This window comes from Ascaphus truei, chromosome 8 (assembly GCF_040206685.1).
Source record: "Ascaphus truei isolate aAscTru1 chromosome 8, aAscTru1.hap1, whole genome shotgun sequence".
Taxonomy (NCBI): Eukaryota; Metazoa; Chordata; class Amphibia; order Anura; family Ascaphidae; genus Ascaphus; species Ascaphus truei.
Genome location: NC_134490.1, coordinates 67,185,948 through 67,209,267, shown reverse-complemented (window position 1 = coordinate 67,209,267; position 23,320 = coordinate 67,185,948). Strand labels below are relative to the sequence as shown.

General features: G+C 46.5%; 1 protein-coding gene across 2 annotated transcripts in view; it reads left to right on the top strand.

The window, feature by feature from the left end:
• LOC142501883 (solute carrier family 2, facilitated glucose transporter member 9-like) overlaps positions 1-23,320 on the top strand; it is a 57,061-nt gene that overhangs the window by 19,760 nt on the left and 13,981 nt on the right. For both annotated transcript variants that reach the window (XM_075612436.1, XM_075612437.1), the window contains 2 exons: positions 625-812; positions 21,271-21,381. In XM_075612436.1, the coding sequence (XP_075468551.1) occupies positions 625-812; positions 21,271-21,381 (299 nt within the window). The remainder of the gene's footprint in view (positions 1-624; positions 813-21,270; positions 21,382-23,320) is intronic.

Sequence of the window (23,320 nt, the reverse complement as noted above, 5' to 3'; positions counted from 1 at the left end):
CGGACAAAATTGTTACTCATAAATACATGCTGAAACGCAATCACTTGCTTTCTTTTGCTCCATCTGAAGGGATGTTTATATAAGATACTAATTGGCTCGAGGCAACTTGACTTTATAACATTGCTCCTCGTAACATCTTTTTTTCATTGCTGGGATCAGCAGCGCATTAGAGAATTTTTAAACCTGGGCCCAGCAACATTTTAAAACAGTTGATCATGTCACCGCAGGATTGGACGAACAAATGACATTTAATCAACTTGAAGAGCCTATACTGCTTGTTGAGAACCCAGATGCTCCCTTTTTAATCTTAATTTGTACCTTCCTTTTGAAGAATTACATTCCCTAAAATGTTGTATCCATAAGTTATCTTACTAATACTTCTACAATGTCCGGAGTTTGGGACAGAATAATTTTGATGTGTTGACCAATTTTTCTTTTAGTGATTACTCTCTATTACTGTCTGTGGCTATGATAGATGTAGCTAATTTGTATGCATGTTTCAGTTGACTTAAATGCTGCATGCTGGGTAACCCCTTGTGTATAGGTGTAGTCCCATTTAAAACATATGTGAACCAAATGCTAAGATAAAGACATCCATAACTGCTTCTCTTTTCTTTCTCATAGCTCTTAGGTGTTTCCTGGGAGACTACGATGTCCAAGATGTCATTGAGGAGATGCAAGAGGAACAGCAATCTCTTTCTAGTGCGGAGACCGTTTCTGTGTGCCAGCTCTTGTTAGACCGCTCCCTGTTCTGGCAAATATTATCTGTTGTGGTGATCAATATGGGTATGCAGCTCTCTGGAATTGATGCAGTAAGTGATAAAAGGAAGGTTGGTTTTATGCCACAGTGTTCATGGTAGAGGTGACCTTGGGCCATATGTATTTGCTTCTGATCTTTATCATTTATGTGGCAAGAAAGTAATAGTTAACATTACATTGTAATTGTTGTGTGGTTCAGAAACTTAGAATCTTGCTTGTTTTAGGCCATTAGCTTCTGTGGTAATGAAAGGGTATTCTATTTAAACACATAGCCTTGGATAAGGAAACTACTTTTTATTTGAACTTTTCAGTTTGTGTGTATTATGGGAGGTGGCGGGGTAAAATAAATGGACTTTGTGCAAATATTAAGAAGTTCCCAAAGTGCCTATTGATGCACTATTCATGGAAGAAGGTATATGTTCTATGTGTAGCCAGGTTCCACCTCTGCACCCCAAATACCTCAGTTGGAGCTACCCGATGATCAAGGAGGCTACGGCTGCAGGTGCGCTTGTGCCGATAGTGTTGCGGGGGAGCTGCGAGCTGTAGACAGAGCTCCTGGCCATACAGGAAGGCAGGCAGAAGCCATGTTGGTTCTCGCGCATGCGCGGGACAACGGTTGCGCAGGCGCATTGCAGGAAGAATTGTGGTGGCCATTGCTTAGCTCTGCAGAGGATGGAAGGGGAACTACAACCCCCAGCAGCCTCAGGGGTTGATAGTCAGGCGTCGCGAAGCAGCCAATAGGGTGTCAGGGTCGCCTAGACCTCCTGTCTAGCCATAGCTTCTTTGTCCACTGGGTGTGCTGCTGCCTTCTGTTGGCTCTGGGTTCCTCTGTCTGTCTGTCTTCTTGTTGCTTCTCTCTCTGTCTTATAGTTCGGTTTCCAGTCTGTTTCCTTTGCCTTTGCTTCTAGTCAGACTCCTATGCACATGCCTCTGTCTTTGATTCCTGATCTGTTCCTGTACCTGTATTTGAGTCTGTTCACAGTAAAGGCCCTTGCTAGTAATCTGGCTTGTCCCTGTTTGTTCCTTGCTCCCCCGTCCTGGCAGTGATGTCATTACGTCAAGGGGGCGGGACCAACGCTCGTGATCGGAGCGTGTCCTGACCCAGAGTAACACTCTCTTACAGAGAGCTACATGTGAGCATTAGCTCGATATTGATTTGAATAGGCAGAAACCGCGGAGACCTGTGACACACCAGGCATCAGCAGAAGTGTGTATGTTTGATACAGTTTGGTCACGGTTTCTGCCATTTTTATGCTACCAGTACCTCGTGTTGTTTTTTATTTTTTCAAGTGTTAGTAGACACTACTTGTGATCTACATTTTTTCTATTCACGGGTCTGCAGCAAATCTTTTTTCTGCCATTAATATATACTACCCCCCCCCCCAGGAGACTGACGTGGGGGGAGTCTATAGCGAGTGTGTGTGACCTTACATTACTATGGCGTCTTGATACAAGAAGCACCACTCAGGGACTTAAGCAGCGATCTGCCCATCCCTACATTAACCTACTGTGGTATATACTCACTTGGTTCATGTAACTAAGTAGACAGGGGCTCTATCTGTTATTTATACACTATATACGCAGATACCTGTGGCTGTTTATAACATCTAACTTTACCCTGCACATATGATCAAGGGTAGAGCCAACACTTAACACACGAGTCTGGTGCCTTTTATTTTCGCTGCGCTTTTTTGGCCTACTAGCACATATCACCCTGGTACTTAGTGTTCGATATATTTTAATTGAGTTAAGACTCCAATAAATGATATTTTAATTCAGTCAATATACACATTGCATCCCACACTACCTCCTTCACTGTTTTTGTGCACTGTTGAGTGCTCTCCGCTGGGGTTCTTTTTCTCTACAAGTATTAGTTCAATATCCACCCCTGATTGTAGCACCACAGATTTATCTTCCAGCAGTTGCGAGTGTATATTCCTTCCCTTCCCCTTCCCCAGCCTTCCCCTGAGTTCGTGTCCCCGGTCTCAGTCCCTGCTCCCCGTTCTCAGTCCCTGCTCCCGGACCTGCCCTGCCTGTCCTGTTCCAGTCTCCTCGTTGCCGACCTCTGCTTGTTACCTGACTTCGCTACCTGCCGCCTGCCTCGGACCCCTGCTTGTTACCTCACTTCGCTACCTGCCGCCTGCCTCGGACCCCTGCTTGTTACCTGACTTCGCTACCTGCCGCGTTCCTCGGACCCCTGCTTGTGACCCCTACTTCGCTTTCTGCTGTTCCGGCCACCGAGATCCTACCCGCCACAGGAGTCTCCTGCGACAGAAAGCAAAGGCCGCTTCTGGACCTCGCTGGAACAGATTTTCTTCTGCCTGCACCCTTTCCTGCCTGCTGCAGCAGACCACATCCGCATGGTTGAAGATAAGTACTTTCGTCTCTTTTTTGGAAATCCCAGTTGGGAAGGTTTTTTTTTGCTGCTAAGTGTTCTGCAAGAATTATTGCGTTCATAACGAAAAAAACATTTTTGCTGAGACTAGAACTGTTGCTGCAGAGACTAGTGCACCTTTCTTTGAGATTTTTCTTTTGTGCAGTGCCTGGGTTAACCCTTGCAGTACCTGTTGCCACCTTTTAGACTCTGACTTTTCATTCCCTGGACAAGGCTTGTCTCTGCATCCCTGGTTGGACCACTGCTGTTCACAGGGTTCCCATTTCAAAAGACAAGAGTGCTTCCATTATTTTGTTACTGCATACTGTGATTTTTTCCTGCAATCTGTAGTTATTCCTATGATTGGTTCTAAGGTTTCAGGTTTACCTGCAAGTTCCCCTAAAGTTTGTTTCTCTGCAACATATGATATCCCTACGCCTGATATCAAAGGTTTCAGATTTAACTACAGGGTTCTCTGTCTGATATCCCTATGCCTGATATCTAAAGTTTCAGATTTAACTGCAAGTTTCTGTCTGATATTCCTATGTCTGATGTCAAAAGTTTCAGATCTAACTGCAAGTTTTCTCTGTATTAGTTTCCTGCTGTCTATGATATTTCTATGCCTGATATCTAAAGTTTCAGATTTAACTGCATGTTTCTCTGTATGATATCCCTACGCCTGATTTCTAAAGTTTCAGATTTAACTACAGGTTCTCTCTGTCTGTATGATATCCCTACGCCTGTGTCTAATATTTCTGTTGTTCATTCTAATGCGTCTGCTTTAAAAACACATTTCCTCTCTACTGGTTTCTTGGGAAGTGTGGTTTCCGCATGTCTGAAATTATGGCTCCCACTCAAACACTCTTGAGCAGTAAATGTGAACACTGTACCACTGATTCTTCAGAACTTCTCAAAGCAAGGAAGAAGAAGAAAAATAAGGGAGGTATTGCTGTGGAAGTTGAAACTAAGGATGAACCTTTAACCCCAGATTCTGCATTTGATGAAAGAGATATGCTGCAGCTTAAGGCAACTCACAGACGTATCCCAAGAATAGTGGAAGAAAAGAAAGATGCCCTAACTCAGACGCTTCAAGCTGCACAGAAAGCGATTGATTGTCTTTATGGACGTTTAGATAAGGAGCAAGAAGCCAAGGCTGCACTTCAGAGCTGTCTATCCTCAGCAATTGCTAAGTGTGTTCTCCAGGAAAAAGAAAAGCACCAGTTGGAGAGTGACCTGGATGTCATGTCAGGTGAGCTGGAGAAGGCATATGCTGATGCTGCTGAGAATCGGCGCCTCACTTCTAAAAGTAACGAATTCCTGGAAATCTCTATGAAGGAAATTGACAGGCTTAATATAGAGCTTAAAGTCTCCCAGGAGGAGATTTGCTACTTCAAAAAAGAGATGGAAGTCGTTCGGGAGGAGAGATGCTACTTGAAAACAGAGATACGTTCTATGAGAGACGCCTCCGAAGAGTTAAATAGTAGGTTTGAAACTATAAACCAAATGAGTAAGAACTTCTCTGTCCAAGCCAGTGAAGGAGATAAAAGACTCCATGAATCAGAAGAGGAGAAGAGACTATTGATAGAAGAAAAGTCAAGGATGCAATTAGCGCTGGAAAAAGCAGAGGGTGACTGGGAAAAAGAAAAATATCAGTTGGAGAATGACAGGGTGATCTTGTCAAGTAAGCTGGAGAAGGCCTACGCTGATTCTGCCCAGTACCAGACTTTCATGGCTCAAGTTGACACAGCACTGGAGCATCTCAGAAAGAGGTTCACAGACTTACTACAGAGCTGGAAGCCACTAAGGAGAAGAGTTGCCACTTCAACACAGAACTATGTTCATTGAGAGAAATCTTCGAAGGGTTAAATATCAGTTTTGAAACTGTAACCCAAGAGTGCAAGAATCTCTATGTCCAAGTCAGTGAAGGAGATAAGAAACTCCATGAATTAGGAGAGGAGAAGAAACAGTTGGCCCAGGAAAAGTTAGACGTGCAGACAGCACTGCAGAATGCAGAGAGGGTGCTGCAAGAAGAACGTGTCTCCCTGGAGCGGCGCACACAAGCAGAAAATATGCTGCAGAGTCAGCTGTGAGAACTGCGTACACATCTGCAGGACACCAAGGAGAAATGGGTGAATGCTGAAGAAAAGCAGTGAGTTCTGCAGGAAGAAAGTTTCCAGACTGCCTACAAAATAGAGATGCTGCAAGATTATTTGAGTATCCAGTGTGTCCCCAAAGAACAGCATGAGGAGCTGAAGACCACACTGAGCATAACCAGAGCCTCGCTGGAGGAAGAGCTAAAGCTAGCAGCTGAACACACATCTCAGCAACTCACAGCGCTGCAGGCGCAGATCGCTGAGCTCAAGACACAGCTTTCCAAAAAGGAGAGAGAGAAGGTGTCCGTCTGTCAAGTGGCTGGCCTGACACAGCGCTATGTGGTCAAAATGGCTGATGCCTGCAAATTATTGGACCACACAGCCCGTGATAAGGTCCGGCTGCAGTTGGAGCTGTACAATGCCCAGGAGGAGTACCGGCAGCTGCAGATCAGAAATGAAGAAGATGCAACATATCTAAGCTTTACTCTGAGTCAGCTGGGAGATATGGAGTCGCAACTCAACTCCAAAAAAGCTGAACTGACAACTGCTTTGAGTGGGAAAAGAAGTGCAGAAGGACAGCTTCAAGAGCTGAAAACTCGAATAGCTGGTTTTTCATTGGGTGATGCCACGAACCGGCAGTCGCAAGAGGAGACCATGGAGAGCGAACTCTGTGTCCCCAATGACTCATGTGGAAAGGCTGCAGCCGTCCTTGATGCCCACATTCCTGATGTCTCTGCCCCTGCTTTTGGGTTGAACGCACCCATTCGCAGGTTCCTTGCAGCAACCAATGCACCTGTGGAGTACCCTCTGCCCGCTGAAAAACCACCAGAGGTGGGTCACCTTGAGTCCACTTTTCATCAAGGCCTCCGGGAAGAGCCTGGAGGATCTTCCGGAGAACGCTCTCGAGAGGGGGGAGTAATGTCAGGGTCGCCTAGACCTCCTGCCTAGCCATAGCTTCTTTGTCCACTGGGTGTGCTGCTGCCTTCTGTTGGCTCTGGGTTCCTCTGTCTGTCTGTCTTCTTGTTGCTCCTCTCTCTGTCTTATAGTTCGGTTTCCTGTCTGTTTCCTTTGCCTTTGCTTCTAGTCAGACTCCTATGCACATGCCTCTGTCTTTGATTCCTGATCTGTTCCTGTACCTGTACCTGTATTTGAGTCTGTTCACAGTAAAGGCCCTTGCTAGTAATCTGGCTTGTCCCTGTTTGTTCCTTGCTCACCGGTCTCAGTCCCTGCTCCCCGGTCTCAGTCCCTGCTCCCCGTTCTCAGTCCCTGCTCCCGGACCTGTCCTGCTCCGCCTGTCCTGTTCCAGTCTCCTCGTTGCCGACCTCTGCTTGTTACCTGACTTCGCTACCTGCCGCCTGCCTCGGACCCCTGCTTGTTACCTGACTTCGCTACCTGCCACCTTCCTCGGACCCCTGCTTGTGACCCCTACTTCGCTTCCTGCTGTTCCGGCCACCGAGATCCTACCCGCCACAGGAGTTTCCCGTGACATAGGGCTACAGTATTCTCCCTGACAGAGAGAGATACAATTAGTGCTCTTGGACCACGGTAGTCAGTCACAGCTGGACAAGGAGAGGGTAGGGTTAGAGTGCAGGGAGTCTGCACTAAGCCAGATAACCCCCTTAGGCCAGGACAGGTAATGGTCCCAGTCCTCAGACACCTACTATGGTGGCTCCAATGAGCCCTCCTCTGGACCCCAGAAGTCCTTGCTTTATACCTCACAGAGACATTACAGAGAATGTAGTACTCCCGATGAGAGAGACTGAGCCTCAAGAGTACGATCACTACTCCCTAGAGAGAGTTGAAGAAGGGCTTCGCCGAAGCCAACGTGTTCGGTACCCTCCAAACCGGGTAACCTCTGATTCATTTGGGGCACCCCATTATGAACCTCAGCAGTGGTCTCGCAATAAAATCAAGTCTGTCATTGTGATTTTCATGGAAATGTATAACCTGATGTAGAGCTATGTCATGTGATAAGTTGTACATATTACAATGTATTTTTATTATATAATCTGTGTCGTTACGTGGACAATGTTCCCAAGCGGGATGTTGGGGTTTCCACAAGGGGGAGGAGGTAGCCAGGTTCCCCCTGGACTCCACATACCTACGTTGGAGCTGACGGCTGATCAGGGAGGCTACGGCTGCAGGTGCGCTGGTGTCGATAGTGTTGCGGGGGAGCTGCAAGCTGTAGACGGAGCTGTAGATGGAGCTCCAGGGCATACAGGGAGGCAGACGGCAGCCGCCATGTTGGTTCTCGTGCATGCGCGGGACAATGGTTGCGCATTTGCATTGCAGGAAGAGTTGCGGTGGCCATTGCTTGGCTACGCAGAAAATAGAAGGGGGGACTACAACCCCCAGCAGCCCCAGGGGTTGTTAATCAGGCAGCATAAAGCAGCCAATAGGGCTACAGTATTCTCCCTGAGATATATACAATTAGCGAGCTTGGACCACGTTAGTCAGTTGGAGCTAGGACAAGGAGAGGGTTGGTGTGTGTGCAGGGAGTCTGTGACCCCTGCACTAGGCCAAAGACCTCCCATTAGGCCCCAGCTAGGCCCCGACTCCCCTAAATTTGTTGTTGCTGCAGGGACAGGCCCGTTAGATAGGGACACTGACCCTGTAGTGCCAAGTGTGAGGGACACAGCCAGGATGCGGCGGCAAACTGGCAATTCGGTGGTCTGGGACCAAATCACCCCACAGATAAGAGATTCTCTTCATGGTGGGACCCTCCGTCTGGACACCACCCCATGTGGAGGCGACTCATCGCTGACGGCGTGGAAACGGACGGCTTCCCCTCGTCTTCAGTCGGCACTACCGGGTGCTGCAGTACCCGAAAGGTATCACACCTTCACTTACAAGTGCACCACTTTTAACACAGGTTGTTGGCAGTGTTGACACACACATTGGGTGGGTTGACTCTTGTGGATACCAGGGTGGTTGGGTGCCCTGGGGCACCTCAGTACTTTGGAGTATATCCCATCAGGGGGTGGACACGTGTTGGAGGGCACTGTGGGGTTTCAGCTGTGCGTGTGGGTGTTAATTGCTATATTGTTGTTCCCTTTTTCATATGCATGCAGTAAACTGTTATCTATATCAGAGTGTGTATTACTGCTGAACCCCGTTATAGCGCGATCCGCTACAAAGCATATCCGCTTATAAGGCGGTCTAAACGTGGCTCCCGGTTTTAAAAACATTTTTTTTTAAACATTCAATGCTTTATTGCTAACGGACACACGGACGGACACACGGACGGACACATGGATGGACACATGGACACTGACTGATACGCACACACGCGGACACGCACACATGGACACACACACACGGACACGCACACACGGACATACACACACACACACACACTGACACACACACACACACACACACACAAACACTGACACACACACACACACTGACACACACACTGACACACACATACTGACACACACACTGACACACACACACTGACACACACACACACACACACTGACACACACACACACACACACACACACACACACACACACACTGACACACACACACACACACACTGACACACACACACACACACACTGACACACACACACTGACACACACACACACACACTGACACACACACTGACTGACACACACACACTGACACACACACACACTGACACACACACACTGACTGACACACACACACTGACACACACACTGACTGACACACACACACTGACACACACACACACACTGACACACACACTGACTGACACACACACACTGACACACACACACACACTGACACACACACACTGACACACACACACACACACGGACACGGACACAGACAGACACACAGATGGACAAACACAGATGGACATGGACACACACGGCCACGGCCACACAGACACACACGGACATGGACACACAAGAACAAGAAAGGACACGGACAAACACGGACGGACACACGTTCATGGACGGACACACACGGATGGACACGGACACACATGGACACACATTCATGGACGGACTCACACGGACGGACACGGACACACACACGGACACCTTCATGGACATGGATGGACACACACACGGACACGGGGACACACACGGACACGGGGACACACACGGACACGGGGACACACACGGACACGGGGACACACACGGACACGGGGACACACACGAACACGGGGACACACACGAACATGGAGGGACACACGGACACACACGGACACGGGGACACACACGGACACGGGGACACACACGGACACGGGGACACACACGGACACGGGGACACAGACACAGGGACACGGGGACACACACGGACATAGACACACACACACACAGACACAGACACACACACGGACACACACAGTAGATCCCAAGCGATGTTGTCTCATTGTCTTGGACCCCATTGAAGGTATCTCCGCCATGTAAATGTCCCGGTCACGTGATAGGACATTTCAATGCATAGGAGATACCGGCACCCATAATGGGGCCTGTATTTCGGGAAGCAGGGGATCCCCGGACCTGAAACCAATGCGGTTCAGCTCAGAGACCCCTGCTACAATACACAGTAATAACATTTAAATGTAAAAATATTTTTATTTTCTTTGAGATCTTTCGCAGAGAGGTGGATCTCTCTCTGCAGAAGATAGAAATCGCCGGGTGAGCCCTTATCGGAAGGCAGGTCCTATTGCCGCCGGCAACTCGCAATGTTTGGAAATGTTGCTTTCACTGTTATTCTGACCTTTCTGCATACCGTGATAGCAACACGGCAAAAAAATAGCGATTTTAGATCATTTCTTTCAGACTTTACTTCATGAGCCCTTAAGTGAGGTTATTGTGAGTGTGTGTGTCATGTGACCGTCCTCTGCGCTCGAAAGTCTACAGCAGGGAGAGGAGAGACAGAGAGGAGAGAAATGCAGATGCTGGTAAGTCCTCGTGCAGTGAAATGTACTCGATCCCGGGTATAACGCGGTCTCATTCTGTGGACCCCAATTACCACTTTATAACGATGGATCAGGTACACCCCAGGTTCCCAGTAGCAGAGGTTCAGGCCCCGTGTGAGCCACAGGTAATGCACCACACACAGTAGCCACCATATCTCCCATAGGGTGGGGGAAAGTGCATTACATTGGAGGCGCTGCTGGGATCTCAGACCTGGGGTACCCGAAGCAGCAGCTAAATTAAGCAGAGCCAAAAACCATGTTTGTGCCCTCAAAACAGGTGGTCCCTGACTGGGCCTTGGGGCTTCACAAGAGCCCTCACCATGTGGTCGCTCTGGAGACATTCCCATCAATATGCCCCCATGCGAGATCTGTAAGCATCTCAACCATCTCCCCGGCTTAGCCCAGGCTCAAAGGCTGCAATGCAAGTATGACCCTATGCACCAGTGGAGTATAGTACTCACGGCCGTGGGCCATGAAGTATGTGAAAGTGTTCCCTGGCAATATATCCACCTGAAGCCCCGCCCAAGGGTTGTCCAGTGGTATAATTTGACTTACCTCCTCTACCAGTGACGTGTACCCCAGGGCCCTCAGCTAGTGCACCTTATCAAGCGGAGTTCTCCCACATCTCATACACCCCATGGAAAAGTACCACTCCAGTCACGTTCCTCAATCCTCCCAGAGTTTCCCACTTCTCAGGTAGCCCTCAGTCCAGGTCCCGCAGCAGAGGTGCAGCACAGATTGGAGACTTCACAGCCATCACCTACCCCTGGAAGGTATGAGAGTAGTCCTGTGCAAGTGCAGACTGTGCACCGGAAGCATGGATTTCGAGGATGTCATACAGTGGTTAGCCGACAAATTTGCGCAGTCTACACAAAGCAACCACTATCGTAAGCTGAAGGTTTTCTCTGGGGTCCGACCTACGCCCCTCGGAAAATAAGCATTTGAGGAATGGCACGACTTGGCAGTGCAGGTAGTGCTAGAATGGACATGCACAGACACTGTAAAGAAACAGCGACTTGTGGAGTCCTGCGGCCCCCTGCCACCAACATGGTACGGTTCTATTGCGAGTGTTACCCGGAGGTGGACGCTCAAACCATACTTCTGGCTCTGGCCAAAAGCCTATGGTGTCCCAGATGACGCCATCTCTCTGATGGCCTGGTTCCATGCCCTTACCCAGACAGAAGGGGAGGAAGTGTCGGAATTCCTTCGACGACTGCAGATGGCCCTGTGGACCCTGGTGGACAATCGAAGGCTGATTAGGTGGCAGAAGCTCCAATCTTGCTTTATCAAAAACATCATGAAAGTCAGTGTACTCCTCGGGAAAAGTTACCTTCTCTTCTCTTCTTTAGGAGCAGCAACCCTGAATATACTTTTGACGGGAACTGTGCAATTCTTAGAACATGAAGCGCTGCACCGAACAGGTTCCTTGTCAGTCCAATCAATAGATGGGTTGTGAAGTTGGAGCCATGGGAGACCAAGAATCACGTCGACCGATTGAGTATGGATGGCATCCAGCTGGATCTCTTCCATGTGATCTTCACCTGTACATAAACGAAAGAGATTGGTCTGTAAAGAGATAAATGCAGGTTGCATTGGTCGACCATCAATTGTTTCCAACTTTCTTGCGACGAGGGGAATGTTATTCCTCGCAGCGAAGCCCTGGTCAATGAAATTGTCTCCTGACCCAGAATCCACAAAGGCTAAAGCGGTTGTGTGGAAGTTCTCGCCGGTCAGCGTAATAGGTATAAGGATCCTGGTTGGCAATGGACTCTCTTTGAAAGGGGAGGTAGAAAGTGTTCCTAATGTGATTCCCCTGGACCTAATTTGGGAGTTGGCGTTTCCCGACTTGTGGGGGCAATAGAGTACCTGATGTCCAGGATTGCCACAGTAGAGGCAGAGACCGGCGTTGCGTCTGTGCTGTTTCTCACTGGACGACAACTTTTTGGCCCCAAGTTGCATGGGCTCAGGAATATCTGGCGGAAGAGGATCGGTTGTACCAGCATGGAAAGAAGGGCATCTCGGAGTGAGTTGCCGAAGACTGACTGGTTCTTTCGGACCTCCTCTCCTGTACTCGTTGATCAATGTGGATAAATATGGCGATGAGTTCTTCAAGATTAGTAGGGCATTCATGTGTGGCGTGCTCGTCTTTTAAAATCTCATAGAGACCTATTCCATCTGGTCTGCAATGATAGTGCGGAACTCCAGAGCGTATCTAGCCACAGAGCGATTTTCCTGGGAAATGTGGAAAAGGGAAGAAGCGGCAGTTACCTTGCGACCTTGCTAATGTTCAGGCAAGAAGCACGGTTTCCTGTAGATATACATCTGAGGGTATCTACCGACGGGTTACCCAACAGGATGCACTTCAGATACGTGCAGCGGCTTCAAGAAAGCCTGCAACAAGCCTACCAGCTAGCAGAGAAAGCTTCCGCTCATCTGAATGCCAATAACAAAATGCGCTACGACCATAAGGTCTGCCATCGGGGAAATTAGTCCTGGGGACACCGTACTCCCCCGTAACTTCAGAATCACCTGCAAACACAATTTGGCCAACCGTTGGCGCGACGGGGTATTCGAGGTCGAATCCCAGATGCTGGGCCTCTTGGTCTACCACATAAAAGACGCATATGGCAGGGTAAAGGTTTGGAACCGCAATCATCTTCTGCCTATCCCACAAGTGGGGGATGATGAGACAGAGGCTACACCATTCTACTGAATGTTGGTGGAGAACTCTGAAAACCAGCACACCAACCACCGCACACTCAAATGGCAAACATCATAAAGTTACAACTTGCAAACAACTACTCAAATTTCTTCTCATACTATTACTCTCTTTAGCAGGTGATATTAAACCTAATCCAGGCCCTCCCATTTCAACTCTGTCCCATACCTCAGAGAATATCCCCTTCAAATTTCAAAAAGGGCTATCGGTCGCCCATATAAATATCCGGAGCCTGCTGCCCAAACTGGATGAACTAAGAGCATGGTGCCTTATGCATAAACCCAAAGCCATCGTTCTTACAGAAACACAGCTAACCCCTAAAACCCCTGATGCACATATTGCCATTCAGGGATACTCCATTTCTAGGAGAGATAGGTCAAAGAGAGGAGGAGGGGTGTTATTTTTTTTATTGCAGACACCTTACAATTTACACTGCTAAGTTGCCCCACAAGCCCACCCTCTTTTGAAATCTTTGTTGGCAAAATCTGCCTCCCCTTTTCTAAGCCTATCTTGGTTGCTGGCATCTACCGCCCCCTGAAAGCCCCTCTACAGTCCCTCACTGATATCACCCAGTTTCGTGGCTCCATTTCCTCTCTATATGAGAAGAGTGAGATGCTAGTTCTTGGAGATTTCAACTTCAAATGGCTTGACCCTAAAAACCACAAAATCCAGATACAAATCAAATCGCTTAACCTATCGCAACTCATTTCCCAACCCACACGGACAAACTTGAAATCGCACAACCATTCCTTGCTAGACTGGATTCTCTCCTCAAATCCCAGCAGAATCCAATCCTCTGGCATCCTTCCTGACATTTTCAGTGATCATGCAATAGTGTACAGTACTGTGTAAGGAAAATTAAACTGCCCCATTCAAGCCCTAAAGTCCTCCTCACTAGAACATTTAGAAACTTTAACCCACAACAGTTTCTGGATGACCTTACCAACTGCCCCTGGCACAGAATCGATTGAATTCCCGACCCTGACTCTGCGCTCGACTATTTCCAGTCCAAGTTCTTAAAACTCTGTGATACCCATGCTCCACTATGCAGAATAAGGGTACGGGGTGCCCACCTTCCAGGGGTTACACCTGAGGAAGTGACGTCAGTCACGAAACGCGTAGGGTCAAAGGTCACGGTGCCTTGGAGTTACACTGGTTGTGAGAAGTGCCAGTCAAGTGAAGCAGGAAGCAGCATCATTGAAGCTGCAGTGCTGGCAAGCAGGAGAGTGTGGAGTTCCCTTACTCGGTGTCCATCTTGGAGAGTGTTTTGAAGCTAGAAGGAAAGATACTACACAGGGAGCCCCTGAGGACCCCCACTGCTGCAGGCATCTGCCCCACTTGGTTACACATGCTTGTTATTCCAGTCCTGCTGTAAGTAGGGTTTGGGGTTTTAACCCCTTCATGACCCGCTGCAACAGGCTCCGTTTGTTTTATTAAATAGTTATTTTTCTTTCAGCTTGATTGTTTTATGTTTGTCTTCTGTTAAGTGTTTTATGTTGTTTGTCCCATTTTAACATTATGTATTACACTATTATTTTTCTTTGTTTCTGTCCCTATGTCACGGACCCCCGGATTGGAGATTTTACAGTGATTGGAGCATTTGGATTATCTTCCCTTCCATCTGTTTGGACTCTATTAGGGACGTTGTATTCTTTTTGGGCGCTGGTCTGTATATGTTCTACACCTGACCTTATAACACTCTACCAGTTCAGGGATGCCTTGTGGAAAAGCTACAAAATAACTGGCACTACCAAGGATCTCAATCAATACAGATGCCTGCGGAACATGTGCACAAGGCAAACAAGATGCACAAAAGCACAATATTACTCTGACAATCTTCACCAGAATACATCAAACCCAGCTAACTTCTGGAAGGTTATCAACAATATATTCCAGCCTTCTAACCATCAACAGCCAAGTAATATCACTAAGGGGGATATTACTCTGACAAACCGCACTGACATTGCAAATGCATTCAATGAGTTCTTTGTGGGGTGTGCTACTAACTTATTAGTGAAACGCAACCCAAACCACAAACCTGAATCTCATCCTGGGAGTACCCATATAGCCCCAACCCCACCCAACACTGCCAACAATTTTCAATTTGGCCCAGTATCCGAAGAGGAGATTACACAAGCGCTCCTCAAATTAAAACTAAGCAGCCAATGTGGACCTGACTGACTACAATCTAGGTTCCTAAGAGTTGGTGCCCCAGCAATTGCCAAACCAATTGCTTCCGTAGTCAACTCTATCCTGTCTGTAGGCCATATCCCTAAGACCTGGAAAACTGCCAGAGTTGTCCCAATCTTCAAAAGGGGGGACAAAAACACTGTCTCAAACTACAGGCCAATCTCCCTTCTCCCAATCCTATCCAAAATCATGGAAAAATGTGTCCACTCCCATTTAAGCGATTACTATACCAAGACCAATTTCCCTAGCCAATTCCAATCTGGCTTTCACCCCAAACACTCTACCATAACAACCCTGCTAAAAGTTTGCAATGAAATCCAGTGTGGAATGGAACGGGGTCAACTCACTGGTGCAATATTCCTAGATTTTGCAAAGGCTTTTGATACTGTTGATCATGCTATCCTGCTTAACAAACTCCAGAGCTCTGGAATAGGGCAACATGCTTTAAACTGGTTTCAGTCCTACCTATCAGGTAGATCCCAACATGTGTCTATCTCAGGCTCTAACTCCAACCCCTTTGATATCACCTGTGGCGTCCCGCAAGCCTCTGTTCTGGGGCCCCTACTCTTCTCGGTGTTCATCAATGATCTTCCCACAGCTTGCAAGGAAGCTTCAATACACATGTATGCAGATGACACAATCCTATATGCGCACAGCCATAGATGACCTTGAACACATACTTCAGTCTGACTTTTTGAGACTCGAAAACTGGATTTCACAAAACAAACTGTTTTTAAACACTGACAAGACTGTAACAATGGTATTTGGGACCAAGACTAAATTTTTAAAGCTTCCAGTGACTGAGCTCCAGATCAGAACCAATGCTAACACCACCCTAACTCCTGTAACTAGTTTTAAATACCTGGGCATATGGTTTGACTCCCACTTAACATTCAGAATGCATATTGCCAAAACCTATGCCAAAGTAGGTGTACTTTACAGGAACAAATCCTCTCTAAGCCTGCTGGTCAGAAAGCGTATCGCACAGCAGATGCTAATGCCAATTAGCGACTATGGAGACATAGTATACAGTATGGCTCAGCACCCCAAACCCACTTTAGCAAACTTGACACCCTCTACAATTCAATTTGTCGTTTCATTCTCCAATGCAACTACAACACACATCACTGCGAAATGCTCAAAGTACTAGATTGGTCATCACTTGAGTCTAGGCGCAAAGTTCACCTTTCCTGTCTTGCCTTCAAATACTTTATGGGCAAGCTAACCATCTATCTGAACAAGCTCCTCACCCCTATCACATGCAGCACTTATCATCTGAGATCTGACTCCAAAAGACTGTTCATGGTCCCAAGGCTCAGCAAAGTATCAGGCCGCTCCTCCTTCTCTTACCGTGCACCCCAAAACTGGAACAACCTACCGGAGACTCTCACATCCTCCACCAGTTTAAGTTCTTTCAAAACTAAGGCTGTCTCACATTTTAATCTGGTCTGTAACTGTTACATATGCCTATAATATATATCTCCTCTAGCTGTGCATGCAATGTATTGTATATAATGTATACCCTGTTCATTGATGTAACTGTATTTGTAACCATGTATTATTTGTCATTAACTATGTCCAGGACAAACTTGACAACGAGAGGTAACTCTCAATGTATTACTTCCTGGTAAAACATTTTATAAATAAATAAATAAACCATTGGCCGGTGAGCCAGAACGTCCCAAAGAGACAGTAACTGAGACAACGAGGATCCTTTGGAAGGACCCTCTAGTTACATAGACCAAAGTCAAGGGGCACCTCCCGAAGGAGCTACAGGTAATGGGCCCAGTCCTCAGACACCTACTATGGTGGCTCCAATGAGCCCTCCTCTGGACCCCAGAAGTCCTTGCTTTATACCTCACAGAGACATTACAGAGTATGTAGTACTCCCAATGAGAGAGACTGAGCCTCAAGAGTACGGTCATTACTCCCCAGAGAGAGTTGAAGAAGGGCTTTGCCGAAGCCAACGTGTTAGGTACCCTCCCAACCGGGTAACCTCTGATTCATTTGGTGCACCCCATTATGAACCTCAGCAGTGGTCTCGCAATAAAATCAAGTCTGTCATTGTGATGTTCATAGAAATGTATAACCTGATGTAGAGCTATGTCATGTGATAAGTTGTACATATTACAATGCATTTTTATAATATAATCTGTGTCGTTACGTGGACAATGTTCCCAAGCGGGACGTTGGGGTTTCCACCAGGAGGAGGAGGTAGCCAGGTTCCCCCTGGACTCCACATACCTGCGTTGGAGCTGACGGCTGATCAGGGAGGCTACGGCTGCAGGTGCGCTGGTGTCGATAGTGTTGCGGGGGAGCTGCAAGCTGTAGACGGAGCTCCAGGGCATACAGGGAGGCAGACGGCAGCCGCCATGTTGGTTCTCGCACATGCGCAGGACAATGGTTGCGCATGCGCATTGCAGGAAGAGTTGCGGTGGCCATTGCTTGGCGCAGCAGAAAGGGGAACTACAACCCCCAGCAGCCCCAAGGGTTGTTAGTCAGGCAGCGTAAAGCAGCCAATAGGGCTACAGTATTCTCCCGTAGATATATACAATTAGCGAGCTTGGACCACGTTAGTCAGTTGGTGCTAGGACAAAGAGAGGGTTGGTGTGTGTGCAGGGAGTCTGTGATCCCTGCACTAGGCCAAAGACCCCCCCCCCTTAGGCCCCAGCTAGTCCCCGACTCCCCTAAACTTGTGGTTGCTTCAGGGACAGGCCAATTAGATAGGGACACTGACCCTGTAGTGCCAAGTGTGAGGACAAAGCCAAGATGCGGCGGCAAACTGGCAATTCGGTGGTCTGGAACCAGATAACCCACAGATAAAAGACTCTCTTCATGGTGGGACCCTCCATCTGGACACCACCCCACGTGGAGGCGGACTCATCGCTGACAGCATGGAACTGGGCGGCATCCCCTCATCTTCAGTTGGCACTACCAGGTGCTGGAGTACCCAGCAGGTATCACATCTTCACCTACAAGTGTACCAACTTTAACACAGGTTGTGGGCAGCGCTGTCGCACACATTGGGTGGGTTGACTCTTGTGGACACCAGGATGGTTGGGTGCCATGGGACACCTCAGTACTTTGGGGTATATCCCATAAGGGGGTGGACACGGTGTTGGAGGGCACTGTGGGGTTTCAGCCGTGCGTGTCCTATTTGGTGTGGGTGTTTATTGCTATATTGTTATACCCTTTTTCATATGCATGCAGTAAACTGTTGTCTATATCAGTGTGTGCATTATTACATTGGGCCCTGTGACGGGGTTATTCAACATAGTAGGATTCCGCGCAGGTGGAGGCGCTGTCCACCCCAGGTTCCCAGCAACGGAGGTTCAGGCCTCCTGTGAGCCACAGGTAACACACCACACACACAGTAGCCGCCATATCTCCCATAGGGTGGGGGAAAATGCGCTACATATGTAAGAAATGGGTCTTTCCATGTCCTTCATGGCATCTTTGTAGAGTTGATACAGTACAAACTGCAAAATGTGTTATAATCCTTAATCTGTAAAATATTGCGTTAAGAAAAAGGTAAGACTGGTATTTTTTTTAATAAAGGTGTTTTCATTCTTCATCAAATAGAATTTTAAAGCACAATACTTTCTTAGCTTCCATCTCGTTATTTACAATGTCTATTGTAAATCTGCTACACACAAAATGTCTGTCCTCCTGTCTCGGCTTCAATTCCTGTTCCTTTTGCTATTGTTGCTATTCTGATTTCTCTCACTTGTCAGAACGACATCCTGAAGGAAACTTGAAAGAATGGAGTGGAAATATAGAAAGTGCAGCTCATTGCATAATTTGTAATAACCAACAATGCATAATTATGCAGAGGTTTTAAACTGGAATGTAGTCTTATGGAGAAGGTATAACAACGATCAAACAAAAAAATGGAACCGGGCGCTGCTAACTATGAAATGACTGAAGTGAATTAATGGTGAAGAATAACCAATAGCAGTGAACCCAAAAACCAAATAAGTATATACTGTATATACAAATATAGTGAATAAATAACCTACACCAAACCAAAACGTGATCAGTGAAATATTATATGTGAAATAGAAATGAATACAGCAGATCTACACCCTTTAAAGGACTGTCCAGGTCCAATGTAGTCTTGCGTTGTCTTCCAGGTAAGGGGAGCGCTGTGGTTCTCGAAGTTATATGTGAAAAATAATATAATTGTGCAGATGGTATATAATAAGTGGAATCCAAAGTAATCTTTGTGTTAGTGCAACTCACAAATTGGTTCAGATATATTGCTTCGTCAGGATGATTCCTGACGAAGCAACAGCGAAACGCGTAGAATCAGCTGTTGGAGGATACTGAGAAATGGGGAAACAGGGAGGTGCTGCAGGGAGGTGCTGGCACGGAGGCCGGATTACTAGGCAGCTTCTTCCGCCCTGACTATAGCCGTCACAGGACGTGACGTAGGCGGATGTGACGCATACGGAAGCTTTCCAGTGACTGAACACACCGGCGTCCTACACGAGTCACCAGCAGTTCTCTCCAACGAATTGTCTTTAATGACAAAATGTGAGTGCATTACTTATATGCTATTTATGTGCAATATATACCCTTATTATACTACACTATTGTGCGCTCTCTCCTTTCTTTCTCTATGTCCCTTGGGAGGTACACTGAGTACTTTACGATTCCATCACACATCAAGCTTACAAGATCATCAAGTATAAGGCTTCCATCACCAGAGGGCATCCAATAAAGGGCTCCCATCAGAGAGAGATGGATCTCTGATACATCTGTTATATCTGAACCAATTTGACACTAACAAAAACATTACTTTGGATTTCACTTATTATATACCATCTGCACAATTATATTATTTTTCCTATTTTTCACATATAACTTCGAGAACCACAGCGCTCCCCTTACCTGGAAGACAACGCATAACAACTATCAGGCTGTATTTTAATTTTGACCTTGAGAAAGGTACCTTTAAAGCAGGTGCCTCTAATTCACATACGCGATTTAGCCGGCTATAGGCGACGCTTCGCCATGGCAATGGGGCATCAAATGACGCCGTGGGGGTCATGTGACGTGACATCACATGACCCTGCGGCGTAATTTGACGCTGACACACAGGTACTGTAAGGGGGTAAGTGAAAACTGGGATAGAGCAGGCAGGGGGGCGCAGCACCAGAGTTTTGCGCAACACTGCCTTAACTGTTCCCCCTAAAAAATGTGTTCCCCCTCCCCTCCACACACCTATGTGGGAAGCATGGGGTCTCTGGAGCTGAACCCCATTAATTTCAGCCCTGGGGACACCCTACTTCCTTAAATACTTCCCTCCAAAGTGGGTGCATGTAGTATCTCCACCTGTCCCAGTCTCATGGGCCAATAGGAAGCCACAAGGGATGATGTTACGGCTTCCTATTGGCCCACGTGATTAGGGAACTTCAAAGCTCCCTGCTTCAATCCTAAAATGCTAAAAATAAAAAGGAAAGCACCATTGCTGCTTTACAGGACCTTGGCACCAGCAGCTTTGCAAGTGAGTATCAATATCTAGCCATCTTTGCATGTATAACAAGCAAGAGCAAAATATGTAATGGTTTAAAGCGGCAATCAAAGCTGACAATGATATTTTTTAATATAGCAGGTAGCTAACTAGAACAAACGCGGAGCACTACCTTGATATACAAAACAATAAAGTATAAGCTCCGAAGCGGTCTAAGTAGATGGCCCAGAGGACAAATGTATGTGACAAAAATCAACTATGTAAGAAATTATAGGATGTTCCATGTACATGTAAATACAATATGCTACAATGAAATGTATGATATGTATCTGCAAACACCGTAATAAAAAGATATTATAGCAGGTAGCTGCTCTTCTTGCAGCTCACATAATGGCCGCTGTTTAAAGATCTCGCACCCTGCAGGCCTATAGGAAGCCGACTTTCCGACTTCCTATTAGCCCCTGTGACGAGAGAGTTTTAAACGTTTGTGCCCAGCTTGTTTAGCCGGAGTGGCTTCCGACCTCTACATCGGAGGTAAGTATCTCCGGAAGTAGGTGGTCCCTGGAGCTGAAATTAACGGGGTTCAGCTCCAGAGACCCACTGCTTCAGTGATATATTCAATATATATATATATATATATATATATATATATATATATAAACAAATGCACAAAAAAATTGCTGAACTGAATAAGTTCACATTTTCAAACATTACTATCATTGCTCTTTCAGATCTGGTTCTACACTAATTCCATATTTGAGAATGCTGGAGTTCCGCTGGTCGAGATTCCATACACAACCGTGGGGACTGGTGCAATTGAAATATTTGCAGTTTTGATTGGGGTAGGTTTTAATTCGATCTAATTTGAATTCCAACTGTTATCCCAGATACTATTATGGAGTAGGGTACAGTCACATCTTTTTCATGAATCTATTCGTGCCGAAATTAACTAGGTTCCGATAAGACGTACAGTATCTGAGTTAACTACTGTACCATTGACTTGTGTGGCAATTAATACAGTGAAAGGAATGCAACTACACTATTCCAGATTTTTTTTCTGAAGTTGAAGGTTGGCATGTAGGGCTTGGTGGATTTTTTTTCCCCCCCGACAATGAATCCGCCGCAAATTTGCCTGTTCCTTTCTACCGTGAATTTCCACAGATTAGTCTCAAAAAGGCAAATCCAACATTTGTTTTTCATTCCTATTACTGAAAATCTAAAATCTGAGTCCGAATCCGACAAACTGAACCCAATACGATGTTGGATTCCATATAAACACGTTGCGTGGACCGGATTTACGTCAAATCCAAGCACCGTGGGCGAATTTGAAAGAATCCGCGAGGGTGTAAAATTGCTGAAATCCAAATTTGGATTTTAATATGCAGATCGAATTTTGTCTGAAAAGCCAGAGATAATCCGGGAAGGGGACTTGGACCTGTCCGCGTATCTCTAGTGAGATGCTCAAATTTAATGTGAAAAAAAGATTTGGGTGTGTTGGATCCATGGGACCGCTTCCCAGCAAAGGTGATGGAAGTTAATTATAGTAAAGGAGTTCAAAGCTGCTTGGGACTTTTAAAATGTTTTCCCTCCAGGGCCAAAAGGCGCATGAGAAGGTACCGAAGAGGAAATGAAACACAAAAATAGTGCAATAACGTTTAATAAATGTGTGTGTGTGTGTGTGTGTGTGTGTGTGTGTGTGTGTGTGTGTGTGTGTGTGTGTGTGTGTGTGTGTGTGTATATGATGAGATCTGGCTCTTCAGAAACTTCTACTCAGTGTTGTTAAGTAAATTATCGCATATCCAAACTGTGGCTACTTTCTTTCTTTGTACATGTAGTTCATTTAGTGTGGATTATCTCAAAAAATAAGACTGTAGCACACCATCGTGTAGATTATATCACAAGTACTTTATAAAATGTAAGAGCTGTAGAGTTTGCACTCACATTTGGTACATTCTTTTCCTCATTTAAAAAACATCAGAGCAGTAACTCCCGCGCTGCAGACAAGCTGCGGTCTCACTGCCTCCATTCGTAATGGCGCATCTTCTCTTGCTCGGTCTCGCGTGCTGGTCGTGTCCCAACTCCCAGTTCCGTCCTTCTAAGGGATAAAACACGTCCTGCTCCAGGGGTCTGGACTCAAAATGTTCTGCTGCGCATCAGCTTGGTCAGGAGTCAGAACTCCTAACGAAGCTAATGCACATCGAAACGCATTGAATCTAGACCTCCGGAGCAGGACGTGTTTTATCCCTCAGGAGGGATGAAACCTTCACTCCCACACACAAAAAAATTAAATTGTGTGAAAATACAGCATTTTATTCCTAATTGGAGGTAGAGGAAGCACACAGGAGGCTTAGGTTGAGTTAAAAAAAACTTCTATTGGATTAGTACATCAGAGCAGGCATACATACAGTAACATTTCAGGTGTATGGTCTGAATAAAGGACAGGGTTGTCCAGAAACGTTACTGTATGCTTGCTCTGATGCACTAATCCAATATAAATTTTTTTGAACTCAACCTAAGCCTCTTGTGTGCTTCCTCTACCTCCAATATCTATTTATACTTACGTGGATCCAGCCTTGAGACGCCAGGGTCAACAGTGGGTGAGCACCAAGGAGAAAAACATTGTTAACATTTTTTTACGAGCAATAGTGTGCCACTCTTACATACTTCCTTTTACACAGCATTTTATTCCTAATCTTCTATATAAAGTAAGAGGACCTTGCCATCACCACTTATATGTAGAGTTCAGACAAACTTGTACACCAGCCACCTGCTCAGTGGGCT